The sequence below is a fragment of the Lagenorhynchus albirostris genome, chromosome 5 (assembly GCF_949774975.1).
Source record: "Lagenorhynchus albirostris chromosome 5, mLagAlb1.1, whole genome shotgun sequence".
Taxonomy (NCBI): Eukaryota; Metazoa; Chordata; class Mammalia; order Artiodactyla; family Delphinidae; genus Lagenorhynchus; species Lagenorhynchus albirostris.
The window spans coordinates 24,490,250-24,511,999 of record NC_083099.1 but is presented as its reverse complement, the minus strand read 5'-3'; the positions used below and the strand labels follow the sequence as shown (position 1 = coordinate 24,511,999).

General features: G+C 37.7%; 1 protein-coding gene across 10 annotated transcripts in view; it reads right to left on the bottom strand.

Moving 5' to 3' along the window:
* The window catches only part of TFDP2 (transcription factor Dp-2), a 164,961-nt gene that overhangs the window by 26,698 nt on the left and 116,513 nt on the right, over positions 1-21,750 (bottom strand). For all 10 annotated transcript variants that reach the window (XM_060149709.1, XM_060149707.1, XM_060149700.1 and 7 more), the window contains 2 exons: positions 17,824-17,945; positions 16,199-16,246 (listed from right to left, as the gene is read on the bottom strand). In XM_060149709.1, coding sequence (XP_060005692.1) covers positions 16,199-16,246; positions 17,824-17,945 — 170 coding nt within the window. The remainder of the gene's footprint in view (positions 1-16,198; positions 16,247-17,823; positions 17,946-21,750) is intronic.

Below are 21,750 nucleotides of genomic sequence, written 5' to 3'. Positions count from 1 at the left end.
TAAATTCTGATTCATACAGACTGTAAACACACACACACACACACACCCCAGTTAGGGGGGGGTCTGGGAACACAGCAATAGCAGCGTAGTTCTCAAACTCTCCAAATCCCCACATAAAAACAGATGGAACGACTAGGCAGCAAAACCTAAACCCCTCGACAACATCTACAACAAAACTAGATGACAAAGTACCTTCAACAAATGCCAGAATACAAACTACCAATAGCCAAAAGGCCTACACGGTAGTGTCTGCGTGGGCAGAAAAAGAGAGATTCAATGAGGCTGCATTTAATGGAACTCAGAACAGAATAAGCCCAAAATAGGCAACAAGAATTTGCTAGAAAGCACAACAGGCCAATTTGAGAGCAGCAGTTGAAATGAGAAGGAGTTTTGACCTCTCAGTACCAGCTGAGTGCAAGAGGCTGCCAACAAAGACTGAAGAGGTTGCAACAATCTAGCCCGTATGACTCCCACGAGTGATACTCAAAGAGAAAATTAGAAATACTGGAGGGAGGCAAAGAATATATAGACAATAAGAGTATCGAAGAAGAAAATCAAGGCAAGGGAACAGAATAGATACTAAATGCTAAGTAAGTCAAGAAAGTGTTCATGAAATAAAAGGAAAAAGAGACTATCAGCCTAGAATGACAAACACCAAAACATTCTAGTAAAACTGCTGTATTTCAAAGAAGAACTTTTTAGGTATCTAGAAAAAGAGAGTATCCTATTTTTCAACAGCAAATTGTTACATTAGAAGAAAATTAATATATTTAAGAATTTGAAAGAAAGTATGAGACAAGGATTTTTGTATCCAGCATAACTGACTTAGACAATCAGAATGACTAAAGAAACATTGACATAAAGGCCTTGTGAGTGTTTATGTATAGTTACCTGTAGACGTGAGACAAAATGAGGGCTAAGAGGCAGAGAGTATAGTATTTAAATAGGCAAATGCTCAAATACTGTGGGACAATTATGTATGACCATTAGAAAAATGGGAAGAGAATGGGGAGAGCATATGTAAAAATTTTTTTTTAATGTTTTCAATAATCATGTTAATGATTATATTAGTATTATTATTTGGGACTATTGAGCATGTACTATGGGATAAAGTCAACAAGTAATTACCATATACATTAATTCTAACATCTCATCCCCAACATCCTTAAAGATCAAGATTCTTGGAATGGAAAAAAGAGGATTGGGATGTAATGGAGAAGAGGTTTAATAAGATTTGAATTGGAAATATCAATATGAACTCATGAAGTACTGTATCTTTGTGGGTGTGTATCTTAGCTCTCTCCATTTAAAAGGACTAGAAAATATGACCAACCTAGTAGCAGAGAGCATCCTTAGCCCCTAACTGGAGCTTGACATATAATTCACCCTAAAGGAAACCAGGGCTTCTTAGAGAAATGGCTGATTCCATGTACAGGGCAGGAAATGGACAAGATGAACTTGGAACATCTTGCCACACCAGATAACAAACAAGCTATCAAAGTCATCTAGGGTCATATCAAAAGGACTTATGAGTCAAGTATTATAGAAGAGGCTCCCACAGACCTAAGACGGGACAATTTAAGTTTTAATAGTGACAATTGCATTGTATGAAACCCATCAAATACGTTTATATTCATGAGTTTATAATGATTTTTTTTTTTTTGCGGTACACGGGCCTCTCACTGTTGTGGCCTCTCCCATTGCGGAGCACAGGCTCCGGACGCGCAGGCTCAGCAGCCATGGCTCACGGGCCCAGCCGCTCTGCGGCATGTGGCATCTTCCTGGACTGGGGCACGAACCCATGTCCCCTGCATCAGCAGGCAGACTCTCAACCACTGCGCCACCAGGGAAGCCTTATAATGATATTTTTAGGCCACATTGTGTGGCATGCGGGATCTTAGTTCCCCAGTCAGGGATCGAACCTGTGCCCCCTGCATTGGGAGCACACAGTCTTAACCACTGGACCACCACGGAAGTCCCTATAATGATATTTTTTAAAGGGAAGACTTGTTCACCTTTGGAGGAAAACAGAAACAAACTCTTCATCTTGAAAACTGGTCAGTAAAGGGAAGGGATCACGCTTTATTCTGCTTTCCTATATAAACTGTCCCTTCAGGTAAACAAACTGTAGAAGAGGGAAAGAGTCTTTATATAAAAGTAGTGCCTGTAGTAAATGAAGCAGAAGTGACAGAATGACACTAACAGCCACACACCATGAATGAACAGATACAAGCATTAAGCATCAGTGGTGTTCACATCATAAAAAGAGAGATAATCAAATGTTATGTGCCTTTTAACGGAAGAACACACCACTATCTATATTCTAGCCAAAGGATCAAACGTCAGTCTAATAAAGCCTCTGAACCTTACTGCCAAACTACAGAAATACAGGGAACAGAGAAATATACTGAGATGCACCTGAGTAGGCAACCAGCGAAATCTAGACTGTGGGAAATTTGACAGGTCAAATGGCCTAGTTCCTTCCACAACTAAAGTATAGGAAAATAATGGGACAGAGGAAAATTCTATATATAAAAGACAATCAACTTTTGTTTTTAGTGAGCAAGACTAAAATGTTCCAAAGGATGCACATTTAGGTGATAAAACTAATTAAACATGCAAGAAAGTGATAACTATAAAAATCAGGGTAATGGTTATTTATAGGGGAGAGAGGGGATGGGGGCATATGGAGGGGCTTCTGGGGTTCTACTTCCTCATCTGGTGATGGTTACAAGAGTGTTTGCCTTAAAGTAACTCATTAGTTATACATTTGCTTTTTGGTGATTTTCTGTATCTGTATTTTATTTGACAAAATTTTAAGAAAAGCAAACAAACAAAACATGACATTTGAAACAACTCGAAATCTGAATGCTTACTAGATATTTGATATTAAGGAATTACTGCTAATTTTCTTAGGTATAATAATGATATGTTTAAAAATGAGTCTTTTTAGAAATAAATACTGAGATATGATGAAGATGATAGGATGTCCTGGATTTGCTTTAAAATAATATAGAAGGGATAGGGACTTCCCTGGTGGTCCAGTGGTTAAGAATCCATCTTCCAATGCAGGCGACGTGGGCTCGATCCCTGGTCAGGGAACTAAGATCCCACATGCTGTGGGGCAACTAAGCCCGTACACCACAACTAGAGAGCCTGCGTGCCACAACTACAGAGCCCATGTGCTCTGGAGGCTGCACACCACAACTAGAGAGCTGTGCACCGCAACCACTGAGCCCGTGTGCTCTGGAGCCCATGCACCACAACTAGAGAGAAACCCACGCACCGCTACGAAGAGCCCGCACACGGCAACAAAAGTTCCTGTGTGCCGCAACTAAGACCTGACACAGCCAAAAATAAAAAATAAATAAAATAATATAGAAGGGGTATATACAAAACAAGATACACCATTATTGCTTAAGTTCAGAGATGGGTACATAGGAGGCTCATAATATGACTCATGTACTTCTATATTTAAATTTCTCCAAAATAAAGAGTTTTTTAAAAAAGAAGAGAAAAATAATGGTTCTGGCATATCCTCGGTTATTTACATAGATTTAGTCCTTAGGCTCAGTTTCCTCCACTCAGCCCAGCCTTCTCAGGAAGGGGTCCTAATACATCACAATACCGTATTAATACAAAGGAGAACTCAACATGTCCAATCCATAACTCCTGAACCTGCTCCAGTTCTCATCTAGGTGAGTGACGGCACCATTCACCCAATCACCCGAGCCAGAAACAACAGACTCATCCTAATCTCCCTTTCTATCTAATCAATCTAATTCTGTCAAATCTAATCTAAGTCTTGTCCTAAAGAGCTCTGAAATTCAACCTCTTCTCTCTGTTCCCACTGCCCTAAGTTCAGGCCCTCATAATCTCTCTCAGAATATAACTAGACGTAAAAAAGAATGAAATAATGCCACTTACAACATGGATGGACCAAGAGATTATCATACTAAGTGAAGTCAGAAAGAGAAAGACAAATATCATATGATATTGCTTATATGCAGAATATTTTTTAAAATGATACAAATTAACTTATTTTTACAAAACAGAAATATACTCACAGACATAGAAAACAAACTTATGGTTCCTGAAGGGGAAAGGGTGAGAGAAGGAGGATAAACTAGGAGTTTGGGGTTAAAATATACACACTACTATATATAAAATAGATAACCAACAAGAACCTACTGTATAGCACAGGGAACCATACTCAATATCTTATAATAACCTATAAGGGAAAAGAATCTGAAAAAAAATATATATATATACAGACACAAACAATATATAATTGAATCACTCTGCTGTACACCTGAAACTAATACTGTAAATCAACTGTATTTCAATAAGTTTTTTTTTTTAAAGGAAAAAAAAGGAATATAACTAGAGCCATATAACTGTTTTCCTTTGTGCTGCGTAGAGGCGAGGGCTTTCAATCCCTCCTCCACATGGCCATCCTGGTGACCTTTCTACATAACCCTAATAACCTGGTGCTAATGGTAGTAAAGAGCATACACTCCCTGAATTTAAGTGTGTACCAGTCATTGGACTAAGTAATTTCATTTCTCAAAAGAATCCATCAATTCCTGTCTGCTACATACATTTCCCCACACAACCCACTCTATGCTGATCTGTCCTTAGAGTTTAGTGTATTCAGACATAAATGGCTAGTCACACCTAAATTTACGTAATTAGTGCAAGTTAGGTAACAAAATACTTAAGAATTGCTAGAGACAGGAGTTATTTTGAAAGAAATACGTTGTGTGTGGGATTTTACATTTATGTTAAGAACTGGACAATGGCTTAAAGTAAATAAAATCCTTAACTCAGTGTTTACATACTTTTTAAAAGCCAGGGATGAAGCAGGGTTGTTGTTTTTCATATAATTCTAGGTCTTTTTTAAAAAGAGAGTAATAAGACAATCATACAGTAGTTTTGGGGGGATCACTTGACTAATTTGCCCTCTACAGTCATACCTGGCTAATATTTAAAGGAAGAAACTAGATAGGAATAACTAGATTTTTAACAACTATTAAATGCTTATGAACATATTCTCGAAACACAGATATAAGACTACAGTATGAGTTTTATACGGTTAGTTCAGTGTATGAATTGATAGACTTGAAGAAAGCTGTGGCTAAGTATCAACACTGGTAAACTATTTATTAACTATATATTTTCAGCAGTTTACTTCATTTAACTCTGATCCCACAGTTTTCCTTGATCTGAAAAATACAGACATAAATACCCATCTTGCTGTGAGGATTAAATCATACATCACATATAAAACTGGTCCAGGAAGATCCCATATGCCGTAGAGCAACTAAGCCCGTGCGCCACAACTACTGAGCCTGCGCTCTAGAGCCCGTGAGCCACAACTACTGAAGCCCGCGCACCTAGAGCCTGTGCTCCGCAACAAGAGAAGCCACCGCAATGAGAAGCCTGCGCACCGCAACGAAGAGTAGACCCCACTCGCCGCAACCAGAGAAAGCCCACACGCAGCAACGAAGACCCAACGCAGCCAAAAATAAATAAATTAATTAACTTTTTAAAAAAAAGAAATTAAGCCTGATCTTTGGAAGGCTGGTGGAGCAGCATGCCAAAACCCAATCAATGTCTACATTAAAATTCAACAGAATTTAGAATAGCTAATACCTGCAGTACACAGATAGGAGATTTGGTCCTGCAACCAATTCTATAAACCACTTCTTTAAAAGTTAAGTGAACAACACCTCTAGTAAAAGAACATTAAAAGGTAAAAGGCTATATAAAGAACTCAACAACAACAAAAACAACTCAACTCAAAAATGGACAAAGGACTTGAAAAGATGCTTTTTCCAAGAAGATATACAAACGGCCAGTAAGTACATAAAAAGACGATCAACATCGCTAATCATTAGGGAAATGCAAATCAAAACCACAATGAGACACCACTCACACACATTAGGATGGCTATTATTAAAAACAACGACAAAAAACAGTTAAGTGTTGGGAGGATGTGGAAAAATTGGAGCCTTCGTGCACTGCTGGTGGGCACGTAAAACGGTGCAGCCATTGTAGAAAATACTATGGTAGTTCCACAAAAAACTGAGCATATAATTACCATATGATCCAGCAATTCCACGTTAGGGTATATACCCAAAGAAATTTAAAGTAGGGTCTCCAACAGATGTTTGTATACCCACATTCATACCAGCAATATTCACAATAGCCAAAAGGTGAAAACAACCCAAATATCTATCAATAGATGAATGAATAAACAGAATGTGGTAAATGCACATAACAGATTCCTCAGCTTTTAAAAAAATGAAATTCTGATACAACATGAGTGAACCTTGAAGACATGATAAGTGAAATAAGCCAGACACAAAAGGGTAAATATTGTATGATTCCTCTTATATGAGGCACCTAAAATAGTCAAATTTATAGAGACAGAAAGTAAAACTATGGTTACCGCAGACTGGAAGAGGAGAAAGTGGGGAGTTATTGCTTAATCAGTAAGGAGTGGCAGTATGGGATGGTGAAAAAGTTCTGCAGATGGCTAGTGGCAACAAATGCACAATAATTTCTTATTTATTTTCTCAGTGGTTTTTTTGCTTTTGAACTTATTTATGTTTTGTTGTCTTTTGTGCTTAAGTGTTGATGGCTTCACGAGCCTGAATATCTATAAAATAAGATGTTGTGGTTTTAGCATTTCATCATTATTTCGAAAAAAGCCAAACTCAGTATACAAGGGAACATGCTTCTGAGCAAAACAAACTTTATTGTTCTTCATTCTTTAAACTATTTCCATTGTCACATCTGGCTTACTACTACTGTCACCACATTCAGAAAAGATGTGACTTTTCTTGACAAAAATAGTTCAGGAATGCTTGTTTCCCCACCACAAAATAAGGGTTAAAACCAAAATAACTCAGGACTTCCCTATCGGTCTAGTGGTTAAGATTCCGTGCTTCCACTGCAGGGGACGCAGGTTCAATCCCTGGTGGGGGAAGTTGCATGTGCTGCGCAGTGCGGCCAAAAAAACCCAAAGTTAATTTAGCTTTGTTAAACTTAAAAAAACTTAAAGTTAAACTTTTCTAATTTAGCTAATAATTTAAAATGATAAATTTAAAACAGGCTTATTTTAAAAATTTAAATGGTTGAAAAATGTTATGAAAATAAATGTCTACATTTTCACGTATCTTCTATACGCTTTTGGGTTACATTAGACAAATTAACCTTATAATGTCACATGCAACAAAAAGATGGATCAAAGATCTAAATGTAAGCGCAAAGCCATAAAACTCTTAAAAGAAAATATAAGCGTTAAGTCTTCGTGATCTTGGATTTGACAATTTTTTTTTTAAATAAGATAGGACACCAAAAGCATAAGTAACACAAGAAGAAAAAAAAACCCAACAGATAAACATAATCAAAATTTAAAACTTCTGTGCTTCAAGTAGGTGAAAAAACAATCCATAGAATAGGAGAATATTTTTGCAAATCATGTATCAGATAAGGGTCTTGTATCTATAATCCATAAAGAATTCTTACAACTCAATAGAAAAAACAACCCAAAAGATCGGAATAGAGTTTTTCAAGGAACATATTTAGACTTCCTTTCAGCAAGAATGCCATCTTCTAGTAATTCACCAAAATGATCAACACAAAAGGGATGGAGGAGTACCCGCTATATGTTCTCTAGGCCTTTTAGAAAACATGGAGTTGTTCCTTTGGCTACAAATATGCCAATCTACAAGAAAGATGATATTGTAGACATCAAGGGAATGGGCACTGTTCAAAAGGGAACACCCCACAAATGCTACCAGAAGAGTCTACAATGTCACCCAGCTGCTGTTGGCACTGTTGTAAACAAACAAGTTAAAGGCAAGACTCCTGCAAAGAGATTATGAAGCAAATTAAGCATTCTAAGAGCTAAGATGGCTTCCTGAAATGTGTGAAGGAAAATGATCAGAAAAAAAAAAAGCCAAAGAGAAAGGGACTTGGGTTCAATTGAAGCACCAGCCTGCTCCACCTAGAGATGCACACTTTGTGAGAACCAATGGAAAGGAGTCTGAGCTGCCAGAACCCAGTCCCTATGAATTCATGGCATGATAAAAAAAAAAAAAAACACAAAAGACCTCCGAACTGTAAAAATGTTTCTCTTAATTGAGTAGAAGTGTGTATCCCCTTCCCCAAAGACATATTTAAAGCAAATTTCAATTGTGTCCTAATTCAGTGGGTGATGTCATTACTATTGAAATTTAGTGTTTTTTTCTTCCTGGAAGATGTGAGGTGGTTTATTATGCAATATATTTCATTGGTTAGAAACTGCCAGAAATTATTTATAAGATATTTACACTAGTAAAATAAAAAAAAAGACTTGGGACAGCGGCATGTAAATCAATAAAGTTAGAACACACCTTCACATCATGCACAAAAGAAATTCAAAATGGCTTAAAGACTTAAACATAAGACATGACACCATAAAACTCCTAGAAGAGAGCATAGGCAAAACATGCTCTGACATAAATCATACCAATGTTTCCTTAGGTCAGTCTCCCAAGGCAATAGAAATAAAAACAAAATAAACAAATGGGATCTTATCAAACTTAGAAGGTTTTGCACAGCAAAGGAAACCACACACACACAAAAAAAAACAAAAAGACAACCTACAGGCTGGGAGAAAATATTTGCAAATGATGCAACAGACAAGGGATTAACTTCCAAAATAATACAAACAGCTCATACAACTCAACAACAAAAAAACAAACAACCCAATCAAAAAATGGGCATAAGATCTTAATAGACATTTCTCCAAAGAAGACATACAGATGGCCAGTAGCCCCAAGAAAAGATGTTCAACATCACTAATTATTAGAGAAATGCAAATCAAAACAATAATAAGGTACCCACCTCACACCAGTCAGAATGGCCATCACTGGGACTTCCCTGGTGGTCCAGTAGTAAAGAATCTGCCTTATAATGCAGGGCAAGCAGGTCCGATCCCTGGTCAGGGAACTAAGATCGCACATGCCACGGAGCAACTAAGCCCGTGTGCCACAACTACAGAGCCCACACACCCTGGAACCTGCATGCCACAACTAGAGAAGAGAAAACTACAACTAGAGAGAAGTCTGCGCGCCAAAACGAAGAGCCCGCGCACCACAAGGAATGATCCCGCATGCCTCAGTGAAGATCCCATGTGCCACAACTAAGACCCAACACAGCCAAAAATAAATAAATTAAATAATAAATAAATAAATAAATCTTTAAAAAAGTAGGGCCATCATTAAAAAGTCTACAAATAGCAAATGCCAGAGAGGGTGTGGAGAAAAGAAAACCCTCATGCACTGTTGGTGGGAATGTAAGCTGGTGCAGCCACTATGGAGAACAGTATGGAGGTTCCTCAGAAAACTAAAAATAGAATTACCATATGATCCAGCAATCCCACTCCTGGGCATATACCCAGACAAAACTATAATTCAAAAAGATACATGCACCCCTATGTTCACAGCAGCACTATTCACAATAGCCAAAACATGGAAACAACCTAAATGTCCAGCAACAGATGAATGGATAAAGATGTGGTACATATATACAATGGAATACTACTCAGCCACAAAAAAGAATGAAATAATGCCACTTAGAGCAACATGGATGTAACTAGAGATTATCATACTAAGTGAAGCAAATCAGAAAGAGAAAAACAGATACCACATGGTATCACTTGTATGTGGAATCTGAAATATGGCACAAATGAATCTATGTACAAAACAGAAACAGACTCACAGATATAGAGAACAGAGTTGCCAAGGGGGAGGGGGTGGGAGAGGGACGGAGTGGGAGTTTGGGATTAGCAGATGTAAACTATTATATACAGGATGGATAAACAACAAGGTCCTACTGTATAGCACAGGGAACTATATTCAATATTCTGTGATAAACCATAATGGAAAAGAATGTAAAAAAGAGAATGTCTATACGTGTATAACTGAGTCACTCTGCTGTACAGCAGAGATCAGCACAACATTATAAATCAGCTATACTTCAATAAAAAGAAAACAAGATATGAAAAGGTGCTCAACATCACTAACCATTAGGGAAATGCAAATCAAAACCAAAATGAGGGGCTTCCCTGGTGGCACAGTAGTTGAGAGTCCGCCTGCTGATGCAGGGGTCCCGGGTTCATGCCCGGTCTGGGAAGATCCCACATGCCGCGGAGAGGCTGGGCCCGTGAGCCATGGCCGCTGAGACTGCGCGTCCGTAGCCTGTGCTCCACAACGGGAGAGGCCACAACAGTGAGAGGCTCGCGTACCGCAAAAAAAAAAAAAAAAAAGATACAATTTCACATCTACAAGTATGGCTATAATAAAAAAAGATGGAGAATAAGTATTGGCAAGGATGTGGAGAAACTGCAACCTATTGCTGGTGGGAATGTAAAATGGTACAGCCACTCTAGAAACTGTCTGTTAGCACCTCCACTCCTAAGTATATAATCCAAGAGAAATGAGAACTTATATCCACGTAAAAACTTGTTCACAAATGTTCATAGCAGTAGTTATAATAGCCAAGAAGTAAAAACAACTCAAATGTCCATCATCAATGAACAAATATAGACAAAATGTGGTATATCCATACAATGTTATATAATTGGGCAATAAAAAGGAATGAAGTACTAATATATGCCACAACACGTAATTTTTATGTGTGTGGAGACAGTATGGTAGGGACAGTGGATCTGGAGGGTTGAGAAGGTTCCACTGGCCCAGGTGTTCCTTGGATAGTTTTCATTTCATTGCCCTCAGCACCTCCCCTGCCAATTCCTTCTTGTTTTTTAATACCTGTCAACTCTGACCCTGGGGCCTCTCCATGTCAGTGCAGGCGAGAGCAGCTTCCAAATCTGACTTCTCCCATGCATATTTTGGGATGTGGATTTCTCTACTTTCACTTGTCATCATTATAATCACACCAGCTTTCACCTTCAAGTCCTTGGAAAATCTACACCTCTATCATGTTTTACGGCAATTTAAGAGATTTATTTTTTATTATTTTTTTACACAAAAAATTTTATTACGATCTTAGGGGCTGGGGATTAAAAATGGGTGTTCAGCCCATCATCTCAAACTGGAAGCTCCCTATCTAAATCTTTTTTTTTTTTTTTTTTTGCGGTACGCGGGCCTCTCACTGTTGTGGCCTCTCCCGTTGCTGAGCACAGGCTCCGGACGCGCAGGCTCAGCGGCCATGGCTCACGGGCCAAGCCGCTCCGCGGCATGTGGGATCCTCCCGGACCGGGGCACGAACCCGTGTCCCCTGCATCGGCAGGCGGACTCTGAACCCCTGCGCCACCAGGGAAGCCCTCTAAACCTTAAATAAGTAGAGTTTACACATTTTCCTAAAACCTGAGCTCTCTGAAACACCAAGACCCTCTTTCCAAATAACACCAAAATTTGGCCACAGGATGTACACACTATCATCTCTATTAGTCCCTAAATCAAAAAAAAAAAAGAACCAGTAGGAAGCATCCCTTGCCAAATAAAACCAAATTGAAAATTTTTTTGATATTTAAGAAAATAAAACTATTAATACAGCACAGTTTGAAAAGCATGCTGTATTTTATTTCATTTGAAGTATTCATAATTTCATATTCATATGAAGTATTTAAAAGAATTACTCCCAAGGAATAAAAAGTATTTATTTTTCCAGGCACTTAACTAGAATCCACAATCTTTTTGTATTTTCCCATAATAATTTATATTTATTTACAAAAGTAATATAAAACTCAAATTTGTAGTATAACAGTATACTCCAGGTATAAGTTATAATAAATGTATTCCATTTACATAAGAAATTATATAAAATATACAATAAAAACCTCATTTCCCATTCAAATAAGTTAACTAGAATGTTTAAATCAGCAAAATAATTTAGTAATTTAGTAAAATAATTTAGGAAAAAAACCCCAAACCCCACTTTCCTGTACATATGTATTCATTGTGTGTGTGTTGGGGGGGTTGTTGAATGGGAAATAATTGTTGATCACTTACAGATCTTCACTCTCTCCCCACCCTGGGTTATGTCATCCAGGCCTGTGACGAATTACAAGCTGATGATACTACTTATACACTAATGATATGATCACTTAGATAACTAATAAACTTATCAAACTTCATATGTCCAAAACAAAACTCAATTCCTCCCCAAACCTACTCCTAAGTATAGTAAGTCTAAATGGCATCAACATTCACCTAGCTCTCACTGCAAAAAAACAGAAGCCATCTTTTATTTCTCTCTTCCCTTCATCTAATCTATCAATAAATTCTGTTGATTCTATTTCCAAAATTTATCCATTTTTTTCTTCCATCTCCACTGACAGGCCAGTGCGCCCTGCAACAGCCTTCTAACTGATTTTCCTGCTTCTGTTCTTGTCTTCTCAGAGTCCATTTCCCCCTCAGCAGTCAGTGTAAATTAGATCATGTCACTTCCCTACTTAAAACCCTGTTTAGAATAAAAACCAGATTCTCTACCATGACCTACAAGGCTTTTCATGTTCTGACTCTTGCCTACCTCTCCATCCCCATCCCACATCACTCTTTGACTTTCTCACTCTCTCCAAGCCACTGTGCTTCCCCAAATACAACAACCTCGTTCCTCACTTAGAATCTCTGCATTTGCCATTCCTTCTGCCTAGAACCCCTGGCTCCCTGAGGGTATTTACATGCCTGTCTTCCTTGCATTCAAATGTCACCCCCTTAGAAAGGCCTTTCTAAGGTAGCCACCATCCTTCCAATACTCTACAAATCGTCCTTCTTGGTTTTCTACATACCACCTATCACAATCTAAAATTATCTTATTTTGTTTATTGCTCCCCCATCCCAAATATAAGCTCTTTAACGGGCAGAGACTTATCTATCTTGTTTATTATTCTTGCCAATGCCTAGAACATACCAACATTTATCACATCAAAATATTTGCTGGCGCAGTGGTTAAGAATCTGCCTGCCAATGCCGGGGACACAGGTTCAAGCCCTGGTCCGGGAAAATTCCACATGCCGCGGAGCAAGTAAGCCTGTGCGCCACAACTACTCAGCCTGTGCTCTAGAGCCTGTGAGCCACTACTACTGAGCCTGTGTGCCACAACTACTGAAGCCTGCGTGCCTAGAGCCCGTGCTCCGCAACAAGAGAAGCCACCGCAATGAGAAGCCTGCACACCGCAACAAAGAGTAGTCCCCGCTAGCCACAACTAGAGAAAGCCTGCACGTGGCAACAAAGACCCAACACAGCCAAAACTAAATAAATAAATAAAGTAATTTAAAAACAATTGTTGAACAAACAACTTCATAAACATCACTGAAGCAGTACAGATATTATATTGATTTTTATTAGCTTATTATAGTTTAAATTATATTATTATAAATTATTAGTTTATTCTAAATAAAAGGGTTTTAACTGTATTCCAACAGAATTTTTAAAAAAAGGTCTTAAGATTACATGAGCACAAAGGAACAGTGAAACACCACTGTGCTAAATCTTAGTCATTTAAGACAGGAATACAGTAAAACATATGCCAGCTATTGCCATTGCCCATCACACATCCAGGACCTTCTTTCCACCCAAGAGATCCCAAATAGGTCCCCCTTCCCTATTTGGAAGAGATGCATTTAGAAGACACCACCATATTCTGTCCAAAGGGAGAAAAAGAAAGTGAGCAAACATCTTTCAGGATCAAAACCTCCGGCAAGACCAGAAAGGGGGCTTTCGCAGCTCCTTCCACAAGCTCTTTGCAAACAAGTCCGGTGGATCAGAACACAGGGGAAAAAACCAATGAGAATACTTCAATGGATCTTTAACCAACAAAAAATTTCTTCAGAAACTGACTTGCTCTCGCAAATGAACCTGACGAAGGAATAGCTGTGTAAAACATACTTAAGGTTGTACTGTCAAGTGTAAGATGAGGATAAAAAGGTGGTATTTATCTATGTGGGACTATGTGTGTGTGTGTTTTATCTCTCTCTCTCTCTCTCTTTCACTCTCTCTCACTCCATATCCCTGAGGAACAGTAATACAAATAATTACATATGATACTAAATCAACATATAAGACATTAAAGAGATGAAGAAGATTACTTTGGGTTGAGAGCTGGCTTTTTGAAGCTCAGCACTTGGGGAAAGGGAACCGAAGACTTTTCGCAGCATTACAGAAAAACACATAAATTTGGAGGAAAATAACATTTGTAAGGTCAACAACAACAAAAGAAAACCACACGTAGTAATTTTTGTGGCTTGATTAGGGAGAGGGAACGGGATTCATTATAGAAAAATTATATTAAAGAATAGAAAGAGAATAATAAAAAGCACTAGGAAAAAAGGCCACGGAACCAAATGTAGAAGGGGAAAGTCGAATCAGTGGCTATACCAAAGAATTTAATCTGGTACTTTTATATGTGCTCTTTAGAGTTTTCTCTCTTATAAAGAATAAAAAGAACCTTGTTTTTTATATTATTTGCAATACATAGGTGCCACCAATCATAACTAATGAATAGTTCCATTTTAAGGCCTTAAATAGTGCTAAATATATAGTTAAAAAAACTTGTGCTGGGCTTCCCTGGTGGCACAGTGGTTGAGAGTCCGCCTGCCAATGCAGGGGACACGGGTTCGTGCCCCGGTCCGGGAAGATCCCACATGCCGCGGAGCGGCTGGACCCGTGAGCCATGGCCGCTGAGCCTGCGCATCCGGAGCCTGTGCTCCGCAATGGGAGAAGCCACAACAGTGAGAGGCCCGCGTACCTCAAAAAAAAAAAAAAAAAAAAATGTGTGCTGCTGCCCTTTCCAAGGATATACATGAAGAAAAACCAGTATGAGCCATAATTTCCATTAGAGAGAAAAGACCATCTCGCCATATATGTCTATATGATATAGCAGTTCCTCAGACATGATCTTATCTGTTCAAAACAGTTAAGATGTGAGAAGTAAACTACAAAAGCCACCAAGGAACTAAAGCAGAGCTAGTGTCAATGCAAGAAAACACACATTCTTTTATACAGCCCCAAGGTCCTCACTCAGAACCTATTCACTTTTATTTTAGACTGAATTCTAACACATCTGGCCAAGTAGTTTCTCAGTGCACAGCAAATCAGAGAAAGCAACTAGAAACTGGAGAAACAGAAAACTATTGTATTGAAAGCAGACGACCTAACAGGAGAAAAGAGATGAAAACACAATTGACAAAAGCAATTCCAAAATCTCAGAATCAAAAGTAAATTTTAAAAAGCACTGATGACAAGGTTTTATCTAAAATAGTGACTATCTTACAGAACTCAACAGCCTCTGAGATTACGTGTCTTGTTTTAACATAGTGTGACATTAATACGATATTCGGTAGAGTGGCTTTTGTGGAACACTGAACTTAAGTTCAAATAACGACCCTAAAGTAACAGTTTTCAATCCTGGAGTTTCTGACTTAGTAGGCAATTACAGTTTATTCAACAGACCACAGGTGATTCTGATGCACACCAAGAACTGAGAACCACTGTCCTAATAGTCTAAGGAAAGGTTATATTACACTGGATGTCTTATTTAAGAAAAAGGTGAGATGTAATGTAGAACATGATAGAGTAACGCTGATGTATGTTATATATGAAAGTTATTAAGAGTAAATCCTAAGAGTTCTCATCACAGGAAAAACATTTTTATTTTTTATTTCTTTAATTTTATACCTATATGAGATGGCAGATGTTCACTAAACTTACTGTGATAGTCGCTTCATGATGTATGTAAATCATGCTGTATACCTTAAACTTACACAGTGCTGTGTGTCAATTATATCTCAATAAGGCTGGAAGGAAAAAAACGAAGTGAGAATTTACTATGACCTTTAAATGTGTTCAACGAAACTTGTTTTTAAAATGTTTGTGTATTTGGGGGTAATAGGGAGTATTCACTTTGGCAAAACACTTCAACTCCCAAAAGGAGGGAGGGGGCTAAATGGCATACTGCCAACAGACAGTCTACTCACAGAATAGTATCTTTTGAAACCACACAAATACAATAAATTTATGTAATGACGAATGAAGCAGAATACTCCATGTGGAATGAAATAACGGTAGAAACTCAACAAAGTTAAAGTTATACGAAGAAAAACATCTCATTAGAGTCTGGGCACCAAACCCCTCTCTATGCAGTAGCACCTCCTAAACAAAATAGTTAAACTTATACTCACCTTTCTGAAAAATCAGAGTCTATAAATTCTCTAGCCCGTTTTCTATCACTGAAAAGAAAAAAAGATACCATAAAAAGAACATGCATAAAGAACTTTATTTCATGAATAATTTATTGTAACTTGTCTAATTCCACATTGAAAATATCCAAACACAAAAGTAACAAATATAAAAGATACGTACATGAAATAAAAACTTAAATTTTATCACTGGACAAAGACATTGCAACATGATAGCCACAGTTTGAAATGAACTCAATGAATCTTTAGGGAGGAAAATACTGCAGGTTTATAGAGGAGAAGGCATAGAAAAGTTTTATTTGCTCTGGGAGAAATGACTATAAAAACATTAGATAATCAGACTGCCCCCAGCATACAGCACAGCTGGTGCTGAAAAGAGCCAAACTCTGGTCACCTCCAAAGTCGGCCAAAGCTACTGGCACAGGCTTGGCTTTCATTAGATTCTCTCTCAAGGCTATGAAAAAAATCCAAGATTTTTAGATCTTAGATCTACATGAGAAATGTTGTTAACGACTGAATAAAGGCAAAGGAATTACAGGTGACTCTGTCACTTCATCTTATTCGATAATGGAGAAGACATTATGTATACACATGAAACTCTTCTGTCTCTGTCTGTGTGTATGGCTTACAGCACTTTGCCAGGATTGTTATTTCGTTCATTTCTTTAATATCCTTGAAGCAAGGAGATTCTTACTCAACCAAGATTTACTGTTTGCTAGAACTCACAACTGTAAGTCGATGATAGAACCACCAGTGTGGCATGCCACCTTGGAAATAACTTCTAAAGTGACAAACTAAAACGGAATCATTTATTTTACTACTTCTTTTCTTTTATGGAAGGATGAGATGCTGAAATGATAAGGAGTGGAGAAAGGTTGAATAAAGGTATTTTACAGGTAAAGAAACATAGAGATTTGATGCTAAAAGTGGCAAATGAGTAACAAAGAAGGGATACTGATTTAATTGCCCAGTGTTTAAAGGAACGAAGATAAAACTCAATGAAAGTTTTAATATATTTGGGCTCTTTTTCCTAGTTCCTTTTCTGGTTTTAAAGGAAATAAACATGCTGGTTTTAAGGGGAAATTCTGAGTACACACACATGTATATATAAAACTCCTTTCTAATGTTTGTTAAAACAATATAAAACGCAGTTTTTACATCTCCAAAGTGGCTAAATGTCACAATCATAAAAAGTAGTCTTCTTTCAGAGTTGAAGAAAGAAGATTCAGTTACAAGTTATGGTTCTATTTTTCTGTTTAAAAATGGTTGCTCCAGGGATTTCCCTGGCGGTCCAGTGGTTAGGTCTCCACGCTTCCACTGCAGGGGGCACAGGTTCAATCCCTGGTTGGGGAAGTAAGATCCTGCATGCTGTGGTGGTGCAGCCTAATTAATTAATTAATAAAATAAAATAAAATTTAAAAAAATGGTTGCTCCAGAGCTGATTTATATCTAGGATATAAAGTGAAATAAAATAGGTGATTTTAAAGGAAACATATTAGTTTTTAAGAACATAAAACAAGAACAGAAGACAAGATAGTGAGAAAAAAAGATCAGAACTTAAAAAAAAAAAAGTTTTTAAAAATGGTCATTTGCAGTACCACTCTTACCCAGGGACCCAGCCAGTAGCTTCTGCTATGTGTGTCTGAGTAACCATTGCTGGTGCAGGGGTATATGGACTCCCAATCAGAACACTTCCTGAACTGGTTAGTCTCTGTGGTGTACTTATAATCTGTAAAGTCAGGACAAAGAAAAAAATATTCTTAGTTATTAAGGAAAACCTACAGGCAGAAAATAATGCTGAATGCTAACCTATACACAAGGAGTAAACCTTACTGTCTAAAATGTACTTAATATCAATCATCTAAATATAAGCAATACCTCTGATACATTTATATTCTAAGATCTTAAAGCACAAGTATCCTGAATACTGATATGAAGTCACAATGTAGATTTCAGCAAGTGAACAGCAATTGGGAGGGATTAAGTTGGCAACTGACAACATTTTAAAAATCAGAAAAATGAAAAGCTTTCTTTGAAATTATGGAAACTAATTTCAGTTGTTCTCTTTTTACTAGAACTGGGGTAACAGCAAATTAATTCTTCACAGTCCACAACATATACAAAGACATAATACAATTTGGATTCTTATACAGATATAATTTTACCTGTTTTCTCCAAGAGCATTTCCTCATGTCATTAAATATTCTTCGAAGACATTTTAAAGACCATAAAACACTCTGTCATGTGGATTAATTATCCCCTATTATTAGATTTTTATGAATATTCAAATATTAAATATTATAAATAATGCTGTGATAAACATTTCTGTAAAATGATATTGGCTTTAATTTCTATTTCCTACGGACAGACTCCAGAAAGGGAATTAATGGAACTAAGGATATGGACTTTTTCAAAAAAATTTTTTTATTTTGGGGATTTCCCTGGTGGCGCAGCGGTTAAGAATCTGCCTGCCAATGCAGGGAACATGGGTTCGAGCCCTAGTCTGGGAAGATCCCACACACCACGGAGCAACTAAGCCCGTGTGCCACAGCTACTGAGCCTGCGCTCTAGAGCCCGTGCTCCGCAACAAGAGAAGCCACGGCAATGAGAAGCACGCACACTGCAATGGAGAGTAGCCCCAGCTTGCCGCAACTAGAGAAAGCCCGTGCGTAGCAATGAAGACCCAACACAGCCAAAAATAAATATTTATTTTATTGTTTTTATATATTTTTTGTTTTCTATTTTATTGATTTTTATTATTTATTTGGGGTTTAATTTGCTCTTTTTTAAAAAATTAATTTATTTTTGGCTGCATTGGGTCTTCATTGCTGCGCGTGGGCTTTCTCTAGTCACGGTGAGTGGGGGCTACTCTTCCTTGCTGTGCACAGGCTTCTCTTGTTGTGGAGCACGGGCTCTAGGCACACGGGCTTCAGTAGTTGTGGTGCGTGGGCTCTGGAATGCAGGCTCAGTAGTTGTGGTGCATGGGCTTAGCTGCTCCATGGCATGTGGGATCGTCCCGGACCAGGGATGGAACCTGTGTCCCCTGCATTGGCAGGCAGATTCTTGACCACTGCACCACCAGGGAAGTCCAAAGATATGGACTTGTAAAAAACGTTTCTTGATCTGTGTTGCCAAATTGCTTTCCAGGTCTTATAGTTTTCATTGGTGAAAATAATTTGGCACCCTAGTAATATCTTTAAGTATTTTCATAAATAAATAAGTAAATAAATAAATAAATAATAGAATAAAGGCATGCTCCAGGGAATGGGGGTATTAATGGGGCTAGGGAGATGTTACTACATACAAATGCTTAGGAAATGCTTTTAATATGTTAATTCTATAGTTCAAAAAACACAAAACACAACAAATACTGACAGATGTCTGGAGAATTCTGATTCTCCTAATATGCCAAGGATTATTAAAGAGGGCATTCAGAAGTCTGCCTCATGAGAAAATATGAACACTAGACAAGGTGTTTGTACCTCCTAGCCCTGCACATATTCCACACCACCTCCTCACTTCCATTTCAATGCACGATCTTTAAAGGTAGAGAGTGTCTGCGGGGCCTACCATAGTGCTAGGGGACTCTCATAGGAAAGAATCAATAAATATTTATTGAACTGAGACAGAAGACCCAGCTTTTAAAATGATGGAAAAGAGTAGCTTCTTTGTTCATTGATATGCTAGAAAGGATTATATAAAATCCTGTAAGAAAAGGGCATAGTTCTCACCAATCACAGCACCACACACTCAGATGTTCTCTTTCATGCTGACCCTGAGTGTGAGAGCTTGAGAGGGAAATTTTGAGCGTTTGATCAGTCTCTGGTCTACTCTATTCCTAGAACAGGAGTCTCCAGAAAGCAACTTATCTAAGCATTCTGATTTACCCATGAAACAGACTGCATTACTTGTGCAGTATTATTACTAAGGAGTTTTTTATTCATCTGTTATTAGGACCCTACAGGCTTGGTTTTACCTGATTTAAAGGGCTTTGTAGGAAAAAAAGAAAAAAAGAAGACGAAGAAAGGAGGAAGGGAAATAGGACATAGAGAAAAGCTGGTTATCTTTATTGAGAATGACTTTGGAAATAAATTGTTATGTTCTACTCTATTTTTCTTCCTTAATGTCAGATTGTCAGCTGCTATTCTTTCCTGATCTGAGAGTGATGAGCAATACTCTGTTCCTTTCTCTTAGCACAGGGCCTGGGAAGTCCTTAACAAACGTTTCATGAACGAACGAACTGGTGGGATGCTCGACTTGAATTGGAACCACAAGTTAGAAATCCTTACGAGACGCAATGAGTTCTTAAACTAGGGCAGTGACAGTGACTGAGCCTTAAGAAACAAAATCAAAGGGAAGTAAGTCAACGAACACAGGAAAATTAGTTCACATAGGTGACAAGTCACATATGCTCTATAAAACCGAACCTTAATTTTGAAATCCCAAACTAAAATAGTATTCAGTTAATCTGATAAGGAAAATGAACATTTATTTTAAATTTAAGTCTTCCTCACCTCCCCACAAAAAAACCAGACATCCTTAACTTAAATGTAATCATGCGGTTTCTTTGACAATAGATTACAGTTAGCCATAAATCAAATAGCAACTGAACCTCATTCTGAAGATTTTCTACCTTCAATCAAGATAACTTATGTACTACTGCCATCTACAGTAAGAAAGGCCAAGAGAGCATCTATACTCTGAAAAGAAAGACTCTATATAACTATAAAGTGTTATATTAAAGGATTTCATTATTTGACAAAATTTTCATTTTCACTGTAAGAAACAAGTAATTTTTAACCATGTTAAAATAATCATGAGATTATCTTATATAAAAAACCAGATACCTTTTTTTTTTCTTTTTAAACTTTTTATTTTGTATTGGAATAAAGCTGGTTAACAATGTTGTGATAGTTTCAGGTGCACAGCAAAGGGACTCAGCCATGCATATACATGTACCCATTCTCCCCCAAACTCCCCTCCCATAAAACCAGATACCTTTAAGAAAAGAGCAAGTATCCCAAAGTGAAACAGTTACTGCTAAACTAGCTTCTAGAAACACAGAAAACAACTTTTTCTTGAGGCCTTTTGAAATTTCTATCTACCATGAAGATTTGGCTTCCAAAGGGACATGTAAAATTTAAAGGGCAAGTAGAGAAAGACAACTGTAAGAAGGAAACAGGTGAGGTTTCATTTAAGAATTTTCTAACAAAAAATTTTTTTAAATCATGGATGAGAGATTGAATGTGAGGGAACAACATTCAAAAGAGACAAGCAAGAGGAGAGAGAGCGGCTCTCCCTGGGGTTCCACGATATATTAGGAAATCAAAAAGAAAACTCTTGATTCCTGCCTAGGGACTAAAAACTACAAAAAGCACCTCAGAATTCGGAAGACAAATGAAGGTCTTGGGCTGGCCTGTTTCAAAGGAGAGGCCGAAATCTTCTCTCTGTCTGACCTTTGCTTTGCTGATTCTGAGGTTTGCAGTAATTGGGTACGTCCTATACAGGACTAGTTATCACTGTCAGAACTGAAG